Source organism: Mytilus galloprovincialis, chromosome 11 (assembly GCF_965363235.1).
Source record: "Mytilus galloprovincialis chromosome 11, xbMytGall1.hap1.1, whole genome shotgun sequence".
NCBI lineage: Eukaryota > Metazoa > Mollusca > Bivalvia > Mytilida > Mytilidae > Mytilus > Mytilus galloprovincialis.
Window position 1 is genome coordinate 57,250,524 of NC_134848.1, and position 14,410 is coordinate 57,264,933.

Genomic DNA, 14,410 nt, shown 5'->3' on the forward strand with positions numbered 1-14,410 from the left:
CTATTTTGATCTGAGCGTCACTGATGAGTCTTATGTAGACGAAACGCGCGTCTGGCGTATAAAATTATAATCCTGGTACTTTTGATAACTATATATAATAACCCCTTAGACATTTTGTTAATCAAAACATAATGATTTTTCTTTGTGCATGAATAGTGAAACCAAATCGCGCATAAACGAAAAACAAGGGTGATGCGATCCTTTTTGGAAATGAAACAAATGAATGTTTTGAACGTATGCATACATACACGGCCAATGTTCTATGTTTTGATTTTGAACTTTATCAAAATTATCGGAATTTACCTGTGAAATCACTTTTACCTGTGACGTTGTTTTGTAGCGTTATCCAGTCGGTGACAATTCATGGTTCTTTTTTTTGCTGTTTTATGTTCTGTCCTATTTTGTTTCATGTGTTCGTTTTATTCTAAGTGTGGTTAGTCACCACTTCGGTGTTGACATGAACATCAATTATATGGTAATGTTTATAATTTAACTGTTTGCAAAAGTAAAATTATTGTAAATACTTAGGATTGTCTTATCCCAGCAAAGAGAACCTTAGTCGTATTTTTCACAACTTAAAAAAAATTTTGGTCATCAATGCTTCTAAAATTTGTACTTGTTTGGCTGTCTTAAGTATTTTGATCTGAGCGTCACTGGTAAGTCTTATGTAGACGAAAGGCGCGTATGGTGTATTAAATTATAAGCCTGGTACCTTTGATAACCATTAGCATGTCGAAATGTCTTATTGTAATGTTTATTTATGTATTTCTCTGTCCTATAAGTTCTTGCATTTATTTGTACTGTAGTCCTGTCATGTAAAATTGTCATTTTAGTGTTATATTTAAGATTGCAATTAAAGCGTGAGGTTTGGCTAGCCGCAAAACTAGGTCCAACCCACCAATTTTCTTAAATGTCCTGTGCCAAGTCAGTTGTTATTTTAAAGTTCATTTGTGTGTGTGTTGCATTATCGTTCTGGTTTGTTGTTGCACTCAGTTTTACTGTTGTTTCGTTGTTTTTCTCTTATCGTTGATGTGTTTACCTCATTTTTAGTTTGTTACCTGGATTTGTTTTTTCTCCGTCAAAACATTCTTATTTTGACTGATTTCGATTCCATAGAATGACAATAGCCAAGTTTTTGTGAACAAATTCTAAATTAACTTTCCCCGAAATCATGGATCAACTTTAAATTTCAGCAAACGAGTAGGGAATACTGAGATGTGACAGCAGCTACTCATCACATGAATACGATGTTAATGTTAACCTATCGATTTAAGTGTGCTCAATGCTTGCGCCTATGAAATAGTAATAGTGTACATACAAAACAATCGCCGACTTTTATACTCATATAATAAAAGAAAAATCATCGTTCAATAACTAGCAATGACAATTTCATGAAAGTCGACATACATTTATGACGTTTTATGTTTGACAACGTCTTGAGAATTTGAAGGACCTATAAGCTAATAGATTAACAAAAATGCCTCAGTAGACGTTATCTTTATCTATTAATTCAGTATAATCAACTTCGTATACATAGTAGTTATCTGATGTACATAATATATCATATGGTATGTTCGAGCTGTTAATGTTTTTATCGTTAAGATTGAAAACAGTGCCACACCCTATAGCTCTATCATAGATGATGTTTGTTATTCATCTTCTATGTATACAAATTGTGATTACGTCATATGTGAGTATGAATGCTTAGATGCAATAAAATTCAATTGCACTAGGTTCTATCTTGTTCGTTTTTTTCTTGTCAGGTTTAAAATTAGTATCTTTAATATTTTGTTTACTTTTTGATATTTCTGGAAATTTTACCAATATCTTATTGCAAATATAGCACATTTCACTTTGCTGTCATTTGGTTTTTTTTATAGACACAACAATGTTCCCATTTTCAATAAACTATTCTTGCCTCAATATACTATAAATACTATAGGAAACAATTAATACTCATATTTTATGACAGGAACTGCATTACACAAACATAAATTATTAAGTGCTGGTATTCGGACATTAGAAAATGTAGAAATGAATATATCACGTGTTGCTTAGTCTTTTGTTTTCTTGTTATGTCTTGTGTACTATTATTTGTTTGTTTGTCTTTTTAATTTTTAGCCATGGCGTTGTCAGTTTATTTTCGATTTATGGGTTTACTGTTCCTCTGGTATTTTTCGCCCCTTGTCATAAGCTACAAGGAAAATCCAAATTGAAATACCTCATAGTAAGACTATTGTAGTATTAATAAAATAACAGTCAGTTTAGTCATCATTGACATATTGATAGGAAAACAATTTCAGATTGATATACCGAAAACTGTCATTTAAATAATATACCTACAGCAGGACTACCATGTGATTACAATACATTAAATAGTTTATTGAAACTATCATATAACTTATATGCCTGCAGTAAAACTATAATATAACGTATATGCCTTCAGTAAAACTATATTATAACGTGTATGCCTGTAGTAAAATTAACATATAATTGATATACTTACAGTAACACTTGTTAAATTAAAGGTACTGTCAGTAAGATCATATCATATCATTGATATAGTAACAGTCAGACTCTCTTATCAACAGTGTAGGACATTTTCGCTATTTTGTGCATTTTTCTTTGATCTTTTTTTTTTCGATAATTTTTCATATCATGCTACTCGCTTGAGATTGAAAATTATCGCTAGAAACTAAGGAGCCACGTGGCGTTGCTAATGCAATTGACAACGTCGTCATAGGTAAAATAGCGATAAACAGATTATCATTGCTCATCTCAACTCGATAGCTTTTCTTATTTCGCCGTGACCGGCTCAAGCGAGAAAATCAATCTCGTTGAGATAACCAACGATAAACTATAAGTATTAAACATGTTAAACGGTACACATGGTAAAATTAATCGATCTAGCGAGGAGATTGTAGATAAAATGTAGTTTTAATTTATTTTTTCCATGAGATGTCAAATATTATAAAGAAGATATGTAAATCATGCGGACTAATCAGTTTAATTGAGAACAATAAATGCACACAATGTGGAGCTAAGTATACCGAAGGAGGTTTGTAAACAGTATTTAAGTTATTTTTCTGCTCTGTCTGAAAACGTCTTCATTTTAATAACACTAAAAAGTAAAATCACAAAATTACTGAACTCCGAAGGAAGTACAACAAAACCCCATAAAAGTCATCATCGCGGTGTATGAGTTCGTGTTGCTTAGGCTGCGTCTGTGAAATCAGTTATTTGCTTTCATCTCTGCCATTTCGGAGTTTTTTTGCTTCTCCCTACAATTTTTTGATTTTATCAACAATAGACGAAAGAAATGAGAACATGGCGCTTTCAATTCATTTAAGTAAAAAAAAAATGTGAAAAGTTTTGAAAATAGTTTTCTAATCGATACATGGATAAATCAGTTCCGTTTGGTATGTACCTGTGAATTGATAAAACATTTCACAACTGTCATGTAAAATATGAGCATGCTTTTAAACATTGATTAAAAACATTAATCTTTACCATATCGTTACTATATAAAGATATATTTTGGCGACTATATTCTTCGTTATTAAATCTGTATGCCTGTTTCTCATATTTAAAAAAAAAAGGATTGAATGATTGTAAACGTAAATAAGTCAACTCTCTACTATAGACCTAATGACAAGATACTTATTGTTGTAGTAACAGTGCACGAATTTCAGTCATTAATTAATATACGGATACGAAAATCTGTTAAAGGAGTACTAGCTGTAAAATTCATGTTTACCGATTTTAATCAAATTCTCATATTTGATTGATAACAATGTAAAACATTTATCCAAACTATTAAAAGTCTAAAATAAACAATTAACAGGGCACGGGCATGAAAATACGTAGCTTCGTTTCGTGGGTATTTTAGTCTAGACGCCATCTAATTAATTACCGAGTTGACCAGTAAAATCATCCGATGACCATATAAGCGATGTAAACATAAGTATAGATATAAATAGATTTAGCAAACTCGTGCTGTTGGATTATTCTAGGTCTATTCAACTTCATATCATAGATGAAAAATTAATGTTTATCCTCGTTTTTACCTATATAAGAATGATCTTTTGTGGATCGAATTGGTCAATTAAATGAGATACCTTAGTTTCACTTTCAATGTTGAAATTCGTTCCTTTAAATAACTTTACACACACAATTCACATGTTATCTATCTCAAGCTAAGGGGTTAAATTGAAGTTCACATGAATACGGGTTTAATGAGGTCAAATTATTCACTAGCTATGTTTTTTAGCTTATTTTGACAAAATTGAACCATAATGGCTACTAAAGGCAAATTATTATTTCACTTTTTGCATTCCTCTATTGATTGAGCAAACAAAAAAAATATATTATTTTTTTTATATATCTGGCAGCTAATGCCCCTTAATATTCGTCTCCTTTGGAGTTTTTATCAAATTTATGAAATGTAAGCACACTATCTGAAAGGAGCAAAAAGTATTTCATACTTTTTAAAAAGAAAAAGCAAAATTGCAAGCTCTTATGTATTTTCGCCATTTAAACCAAGATATTTTGATTCGGGTTTTTAATTTTAACTATGAAAAAAATGTGTTTTTTTTTAATTTTTGTTAGATGTAGCTAAAATAACATATCAACTTGAACAACAGCAAATATTACCAGGCATTTTAAAACCCAAAATTCACCATACTGATGTTAACAAACCAACTTTAGTTGATGCCTCCTCGTATGGAAAGATTCGTGTGAAAGAAAACAAAAAATCAGGTAAAATATTATTTAAAAAAAATTTTCATTTAGTATAATTTGCCTTGGTTTATAAAATGACAACTCATTAAAAAGATTTCAAACATAATGACGCTGAAAAACATCTCATAAAAACATATTTAAGATACATGGTTTTGAATGTGGTATGTCAAATTTACTTTTGGTCTGTTTACACAAGACTTATTAGTTTCGCTCGCATCAAATCCTTTGCGTATAAATTTTACTAACAAATAGCAAATATTACCAGGCAATTCAAACCAAACAATTGGACAAATGGAATTTAACAAACCAACTTCACGTGGTGCATCTCCGTACGGAGGGATTCCTATTCAAGAAAACAAACAATCAGGTATAATATTATTTTAGTAGTTTTCGTTTAAGAGTACATTTACGTTGTTGATTACTAATTAAAAAAAAAGGCTTCAAACATAATGGCATTGTAATACAACTCATAAATACAATTTTAAGATACAATAATCTTTCAATCAGTTCAAATGAGGTCTAGAGCTGGCATGTCAGTAGCTGCTAGTAGTCTGTTGTTATTTATTTATTATCGTCATTTTGTTTACTTTTTTGTGTTTCATATTCTGACATTGGACTCGGACTTCTCTTAAACTGAGTTTTACTGTGCGTTTTCTTGTGCGTTTGTTTGCTCTACATTGGCTAGAGGTATAGGAGGAGGGATGAGATCTCAAAAAACATGTTTGCCCCCTCCGCAATTGTGCGCCTGTCCCAAGTCAGAAGCCTCTTGAATTTGTTAGTCTTGTATGATTTTTCATTTCAGTTTCTTGCGTATAATTCGAAGTTTAGTATGACGTCCATTATCACTGAACTAGTATACATATTTGTTTAGGGGCCAGCTGAGGGACGACTCCGGGTGCGGGAATTTCTCGCTACATTGAAGACCCATTGGTGGACTTCGGCTGTTGTCTGCTCTATGGTCGGGTTGTTGTCGCTTTGACATATTCCCCATTTCCATTCTCAACTTTAAAGGTTGGAATTTGGTATGTCAAAAGCAATTTTTTGGATTGTTTAAACTAGATGCAGAAGTTGCGCTCGCATCAAAACTAGTCCAATGTCATCACAATTAACATGATGTTAAACATCATAAATTAGTGTCATGACGTGTTCCACATTTGGAGCAGAATCTGCTTACCCTTCCGGAGCACCTGGGAACATCCCCAGTTTTTGGTGGGTTTCGTGTTGCTTAGTCTTTAGTTTTCTTTGTTGTGTCTTCTGTACTTTCATTTTCATTTTCTCTTTCTCTTTTTTTTTAGCTATGGCGTTTTCAGTTTAGTTTCGATCTTTTAGTTTTACTATCCTATCCCTCTGGTATCTTTCGCCCCTCCTTAAGCAAACATTCCGAAAATGTTTCCAAATACGGCTGATTCAACAATACTTGGGTTAAAAGAAGCTTTGCGTTTTAAAAATTCTATCATTTCATCAAAAGTAAGAATACAGAAAAACACACAAATCAATGAATCTCATTAGAAAAGTTCTTACTGCTGGAATGGTGTTACCATCGATGGTGTAATGTTCACAAGCATTGTATTACAGGAGAATCATCAATAAAATTGAGAATGGAAACAGGGAATATGTCAAAGAGACAATAACCCGACCAAAGGGCGGAAACAGCCTAGGAGTTTTGTTAACATATGTACATTTTCGAACTGATGTACCTTTGTAAATTTTCAAACCCTTGATTATAGCGATGTCACAATCACGACGGCTAAACTTTTTGATCATATAGTCATCTGAGTAAGAATATGTCAATAATAATGTTGATAATATGTCAGTGTCAAGATTTTTATGTACTTGTTTTGAGAAAAAAACTTACTAAACATAGGTGTCAAGTAATATATTTTTAATTTAAAATTTGTATGAATGAAAGAGAAATCTTTTCAAACATCATCTACTATGGAATGTATTTATTTAATCATTTATTATTTAATGTAATATATCTTTAAAATTACTGTATAATTAATATCATATAATATGTATATGTATATGTATATGCTCGGAAACAGACCCTTTAATTGGATTCAATAAATATTCTTATAGATGAGTATGTGGAAGCCAGGCGGGATTACGATGATGAACATTTTCAATTTAAAAAAGGAGATATTATAACTGTTACTAACAAAAAAATTGATGGGTTTATAGACGGCAGAATTGGTACATTGGAGGTTACATTCCCTGCAAAATATAGTAAACCGTTTGATAACTATCCAGGTAACGCCTATATTTAAAGGATGAATCAATGAGTTAATGAATATATTTAAACACGCTTATAGGGATGAGCATGCTGTTTCATTTTGTTAAATCAAAATGAAAACAAGAAGCGCTCTTATTTCGTATAAAATAAGGAAGTAGTTCGTGCTTAAAAATCAGTTCTTTTTTTTTTATACAAAGTACTTTTCGATTGTAGCACAAACAATAATTTGCTATACTTAGCTGCATCAGGTGCAAAATGAAAGTCTAACCTTGATATGCCTGCTTACGATATTTGGGTTGCATGTTCGTAAAACCCAAAACCAATGTTAAATTACATTCAAATCAATTTTTCTGTATTCATATACACTTTATTGTTTTATAAGTTATTATAAAGTTTTTTCTTGCAAATTTCAGAAAGATTAATGCAAATTGTCGTAGCTGTTGACGTAAATTATGAAGGAATATTGAAAGTAGAGGTTGGGGATATAGTTAAACTGAAAAATAAATATTCAGATTACTACTGGGTGGAATATAAAGGAGAGGAAGGATGGATTCCTGTTATATGTGCAGATTTTACATCGAGTAATGAAGGTAGAATAAATTATATGTTGTTTGATATAAGCCTGGTTCATCAACTTTCTGCTCAGACACTAATGACGTTTAACAAAGTCTTGGTAGAAGCTACAAGCACTTGAATATCGAGTTAGGTTGGAAATGTAAATATAAATTCTCGTTCTGAACTGAGCGCTAATGTCAAGTTCGAGTTATGAGTCTAAAAATGGGACCGGAAAAACTGCGTTTGTTGTGTCTTTACTTTCATGTTCAGGGTGATATATTTTAAAACGACACCCAATCAGATGATTTGCATTGTCAATGGAAAGAACATCATTTGGTAAAAAATTTCGAGCTTAATTTATCTTCAAAATTTACTATAAGAAAGTGATGTTGGAACTCTATAGGAATTGTCTGCTTGTTCAAAGACTTTACTCTGACATCTTACGAGATAGTACTTACATTTATTATGTTGAAATAACGAATTAACGATTTAATTTGTAGTCTTAAACAAGTTCCAACAAAATATTTTAACATATCAAGAATTTATATCCCAATGACAACCAACATACAACTGGGTAGCTCAAGCGTACAATACAATACATAGTTTAGTCATATGTAACTAGTATCTAAAGTTTAGATATAAAACGGGGTCATGTTAAATTACCGTTCATGAACTTCATTTTTTTTTCCAATTAATATCTTTCCAGTCGAGCTCCCCTTTGGACAAATTGCAGCGAAATGCGACTCTGATATTTGCTCCTTAATTTTACTAATCAACGCAAGACAGAAAATAATCAGTATGGTCAGTTTCTTAAAATCTTCTAATAAAACGTTAATATGATTTTTGAAAACTAAACTTTTCCTACCCCTTAAGCATGATAGCCTTACACAACGACTTCTCGAGAACCTGTATATGATTTGGCTTGCAGCTCACGATAGGTATAGTGTCCGTCTAGATCGTGGTTTTTCGACTGATTCGGTCCATTTTTGTCGAGTGTAGTTCGGGTTTTTTCGAGTGATAAAACATGCGATAAGTTTAATTAACTGCTATTTCGTAATCATAATAGTTCTTTACATTATTACCCATATTATATAGAATACTATACATATTTTGATCAACAAAGAAGCACAATTTCCTTGTATTTAACCAAAAAATCCAGTGTTTGTTATTGTCCGGGTCTTTTCGAGAGCAACTGTGAAATCGTTCGGGTTTTTAAACTAATGGTCTGGGTTTTTTTTACAGAAAATTTGAATAAGAACAAAGGTATTCTAGACTTGAAAAATGACTTTTCTAGTTTATACCTGTAATTAAGGGAAGGACAATAATATATTCAGTCCCAATATATCATCAAAAACACATTACTACGTTAATTAAAATTAGCTTTTTTCAATTTATTTCAAATTTTCTGTTCGGAGAGGGTTCTACAACTACTTTCGAGTGTTTATTAAGAAATTACTTAATCCTTTACAAAACGGTGTTTTGTAGACGAAACGCGCGTCTGGCGTATTTACAAAATATAGTCCTGATATCTATGATGAGTTTATTTTGATTACAGTTAATAATAATTCTTGTGGTGAACCCCGGCGATTTAAAAATAGAGTAAGAAACCTAATAGACAGCAGAGAAGAATCAGAAAAAATGCCATGAAATAAAAGATTTTCTTCTAAAAAAGGCCTGCCCCCGCCCCCATAAAAAAATCCAATAAAAAAAAAAAAAAAAAAAAAAAACACACACACACACTTAATCCACCCCAGTTTTATTGCCATTGAAAATAAAATTTTAATAAAATTTCATAAAAAATCAACAATTTTAAAAATGAATAGTTCATTAGCCTAAATATCATCATTTAGAAATGATAGACAAATACAAAGTGTGTATATTATATGCTAAGACCAGCTAGATTTCTAGTGCTTCGAACGAACAGAAACAACATTGTAAAGTCTTGATAGATAACCAAGTTCTCATGGTGTTAAGTTGCTGTAAGGCCAATTATTTCTTATGCAGCAAAAATACTGCAATCTGATTGGTTAATTATCCAGTGTAAATAACACCCCACCCTGGTTCATCTCAGGATAAATGAATTTTTGCCCAAAAAAAAATTGCCAACCTAAACACTGCTAAAGAAAAAAAAGTCAAAAAATGAAAAAAAATATGAAAATAAAAATAAATAAATTTGAGAACAAAAATTCTCCTGAAAAAAAAAAGAAAAAAAAATTTTGTTTACAATTTTTTTTTCTTCTGAATTTCCCGAAAATAAAGAAAACAGTTTTTGACCAAACGCAGCAACATCGTTGAAAAATTTTACATCCCGGAAAGTAAAGGATTTGTTCATAAAAAATAAATTCTTTATCTTGGTGTAATCAAGGTTGTGCGGAATTTTACACCGATGTTGAAAATTCATACAGCCTTTTAGCTGTGCCTCAGGGTGTATGAATTTTCAACAACGGTATAAAATTCTGTTCACTCCTGATTAAACCAAGATAACTAATATTATTACATATGCATAATCAAACTCATCCCCACAGAAGTAGCATTTAACCATTTTCGGTTACCATTTCTTAAACAATAAAATAAATAATACAAGACAAATAGTTAATGAAATATTTCGGATGAATACTCTTTAAAAAAACAAACATTTATCTCACCTTACACAATATATGTATGTACATCTCAATCCGAATGGTCTATGCTTACCTTAGATTGTTGACATCTCGAATATTCTAATATACTGTACATGCAATTTTTAAGATGTGAGAAAAAAAATATATACAAATGAACGATACTTGTTTATAAAATGCAAGTGTTAACGTAAATATACCAACACATAACATGTTTAGCTATTAGAAATGTGTATAATCACTCGATAAAACAAGGACGCACTCAAAAAAGCCCGGACTGCTCTCGAAAAAGCCTGGACATGAAGAAATGAATTTAGTCTTAAAATGTCGTTTTCAATGCAATAACGATAATTTTTGTAAAGTGTCTGTATATTTAAGGATATATAGATACGATGTATGCATTTCCGTCGACATTTACATTGGTATGTGTATGAGAATGGCTTAATTCTGTATTTTGGAATAAAAGCAATATAAGGCTAAATCTAACTTCTTCTTTTTTTTTAACGAAAAACAATGTCAGAATGGTAATATCTTTTTTTTTTTATCTCAAATACTAACATATCTTGTATAACCTTGTATATTGAAATCAAGATTTTAGATCACGTCCTGTCAGAAAGGAAGTCTGTTTGTTTTGTTGATCATATTCACTCGAAAAAAAAGTTGTCACACTCGAAAAACAACGATTCTAGCCGGACACTATACCTACCGTACAGTTTGGAACCATTATATTGATTCTTCAAAAATTTGACAATGTAGATCAATTATAACTGGTCGGTATTGATGATCTGTATACCGTTTCCATGTTAAGATAATCATGGTAACGTTTTATATATTTGCACAAAACATGCTTTTTTTGTTATGTATGTGTTTTGTATTTGTTTGTAGAAAACAAAGAGGAAATTCGAATCATATTGCTAGGGAAAACCGGATCAGGCAAGAGCGCCACTGGTAATTTAATTATTGGAAACAGAATATTTAAGTCTAATCTCAGTGGCAAGTCGGTTACTAAAAATTGTCAAAAATTTGAAGGCAAATGCAATGGTAAACAATTAGTAATAATAGATACACCCGGACTGTTTGACACGACTTTATCACATACTGCAATCAATGACGAACTTATTCGATGCGCTCATTTGTCATTACCAGGGCCACATGTATTTTTGATTGTGTTACAAATAACAAGATTAACAAACGAGGAAACCGAGGCTTTAGAACAATTATTTGACATTTTTGGCACATCTATGGGGAATTATTCCATAATAGTCTTCACAAGATCCGATGAATTAAAAAGAGAAGGGAAAAGTATCGAGTCGTTTGTTGAGGAAACAGGTTTACCAATCACTGATTTCATTAGGAAATGCAATGATCGTTATATTGCAATAGACAACCATGCCACGGGACAAGACAAAGATGAAATGGTGACGGCATTGTTAAAAGTGATAACAGATGTAGTAAATGATAACAGCGGATGTCATTTTACAAATAAAATAATTGAAGAAGCGGGGGAAGCCCTTATAACATTGAATACAACAGAGAATTTACAGCAACTAGACGAATCTTTGTATAACCCAGACGACGACGAGGATCTATTTGATGACGATTTCGACGAAGATGAATGCGACAGTGTTTCTGTTGAAAGCCATGATTCCGGGGTTTCAGTACCTAATCAACCTATTTATGATGAAATACATGCAGAATTTCGGTCGACTGTGATTAATCTCAATAATCGTATCGACGAAACTCAGCTGGAAATTAAACGCACAGAGTTATTTAGAAAGAACGTACAGGTTAAAACCAAGAAAGATATAGAAGAGATCGATGTAGAATTGAAAAAGAAAAAAGCAGAAGTCTTAGAAGTCACAGTAAAACTAAACCATGTTACAAACCAATATCGTAAATGTGAACACCAAAAGAGAGGATTGGAGCGTGAAGTACAAATCGACCTCCAAGAATGTGACCTAAAGTTGAAGCAGCTAATCAAAACGAAAAAGGGTCTCGAGAAACAGAAGAAACAAATAGAACAAAAAAAGACTGAGTTGAGACAAAAAATTTCTAAAGAGTCTGAGAGTTTGCAAACAAAACTAAATACCCCTGAAAACGGTTGCTTTATAATGTAGATAATATATCAAGTTTTATGTTTTTAACTTTGTTAAAACGCACAACTTTCGACGAATTTCAAATATGTAACATATTATTGATAAATCTAAATGGTATTTAAAGTATTTAACTTGACTATGATTAACATCTTTATAAATCAAATTAACTATCTAAATATCTTAAAAAATATGTTTTATTATCGTAGCCATTCACAAATATTTATAACCTTTGAGATCGGGAAAATAATAAATCTATATATTTACAATCAAATGTATTTATAAGTGAATCTGAGGTTAAACAAGGAAAGTTAGAATTTGCATTTTTAGTTACAATTTTTTTCCGATTGATTGAAAGTTTCTTTTAATTTTGTAATATATTTCCACATGTGTATTTGGTATATTGTCAACTTTACTTGTTAAAAAAACATACATTTAAGGGTGTCTAAAACCCTCTCTACTTTTTAAGTGCAAAACATGCATTTTACAGGTTTATTTATTCAATTCAATGTACATGATATGGAAAGAAATTCTTTTTCACATTAACATTTTTATGCCCCACCTACGATAGTAGAGGGGCATTATGTTTTCTGGTCTGTGCGTCCGTTCGTCCGTCTGTCCCGCTTAAGGTTAAAGTTTTTGGTCAAGGTAGTTTTTGATGAAGTTGAAGTCCAATCGACTTCAAACTTAGTATACATGTTCCCTATGATATGATCTTTTTTATTTTAATGCCAAATTAGAGGGTTTACTCCAATTTCACGGTCCACTGAACAAAGAAAATGATAGTGCGAGTGGGGCATTCGTGTACTGGGGACACGTTCTTGTTTCTGATTGTTTCCTTCTCAATTGTAACATATACATACTATAAGAGGTTATTAAAAGTCGGTATATATTTTCAATTTACATTGCATTCAAATGTTTATTGTCTTTGAGTTAGAAATAATCGTCATTTGTGGGTAAACATGTACTTCAGGTTCATAATATTTTGTTCTATGTCAGAGATTTGTATAATGTTGCAAAGTTTTACACTTGTATTTTGAATGTCCAATTGGTGGATACATTGAATGTTCTGCTGAATTTATTTATAAAAGATATTTAACGGAAATGACTTAACATATTATATACTCAAGATTGAAACAACAATTTATAATTATAATGGATAGACAGTTTAACTGTGTTGGACAATTTGATTCCATCTTTTTTTATTATTATTATTATTATTGCATGTCTTTATATGAAATCATCATAAAATGTATGATTGTTTTAAAAATTGTCATTGCTTTCAAGATAATTTTGGTTTAGCTCTGCTCTCACTCCATATGATTGATTGATTGATTGTTGGTTGCTTTACGCCGCATTAGCACAAAAAGGCTATATCGCGGCGAGAGCTAATTTGAATATTTTTACAATTTAAAGCATATTTTTAAAATAAGACAAAACGTCCTTCAATATACTAAAATTCTTGACTAAAGCAAATTGATTATATACAAATAAAAATCAACAGTAATATAACGTGATAAAAATTAATAATTAATAATTTATAAAAATGCAACAATATTATTGACATTACGAATGTCAGCAAAGTCAATACAATTAATTAAAACATGTTTAATAGTATACTTGCAGTTGCAAGGAACACATTGTGGTTCATCTTCATTTTTTAAAAGATACTCGTGTGTTACTCTAGTATGACCAATACGACATCTAGTAATAACTCCATATGAGATTTAATGATACCATATATATCGTATTAGGTCACTAGCACACTATGTAAATGTTAATATGATAAAAATTCAAATTGTTTAGTCTCAAAACATAACATTTAAGATTTCTGCTGCTGTTTTGCTAAATATGTGCAATTTCGTTACTCGGTGCAATTTCGATATCGTGAGGTTATGACCATTAATAACAGAGTGAGAAAAAACACTCAATGTCTAATTAAAAACTGAATGTCGAAGAAATGCACCAACGTTATCGCGCAAACCATGCAATCCACAAACACAGACAAAAGTAGTTAATTAAAGGCAACAGCTGTTCAAAAGTTATAATGAAACATTTTGCCAAAAACAACTTCCAAATTGATGATTATGTTTGACTTTACTACGACTCCGGTTTAATATTAAAGATACCAGTCGTTTAGTTCCAAACACACTGTAATATGTAATTGATCG

At 31.2% G+C, this 14,410-nt stretch overlaps 1 protein-coding gene across 1 annotated transcript; it reads left to right on the forward strand.

Moving 5' to 3' along the window:
* Positions 1-2,741: 2,741 nt before the first annotated feature.
* On the forward strand, positions 2,742-12,300 carry LOC143051257 (uncharacterized). Its single transcript, XM_076224218.1, has 6 exons — positions 2,742-3,058; positions 4,609-4,758; positions 5,006-5,107; positions 6,820-6,990; positions 7,387-7,563; positions 11,032-12,300. Exons 1-6 carry the CDS (start codon positions 2,959-2,961, stop codon positions 12,261-12,263), a joined length of 1,932 nt encoding a protein of 643 aa, XP_076080333.1. The 5' UTR covers positions 2,742-2,958; the 3' UTR covers positions 12,264-12,300.
* The last annotated feature ends 2,110 nt before the right edge of the window (positions 12,301-14,410 follow it).

Excerpts from the sequence above, each read along its gene's own strand:
- LOC143051257 (XM_076224218.1), top strand. The coding sequence starts at position 2,959 with ATGTCAAATATTATAAAGAAGATATGTAAATCATGCGGACTAATCAGT. Across the intron at positions 4,759-5,005 it reads GAAAGAAAACAAAAAATCAG|GCAATTCAAACCAAACAATT; the intron begins GTAAAATATTAT and ends AAATATTACCAG. Across the intron at positions 6,991-7,386 it reads ACCGTTTGATAACTATCCAG|AAAGATTAATGCAAATTGTC; the intron begins GTAACGCCTATA and ends TGCAAATTTCAG.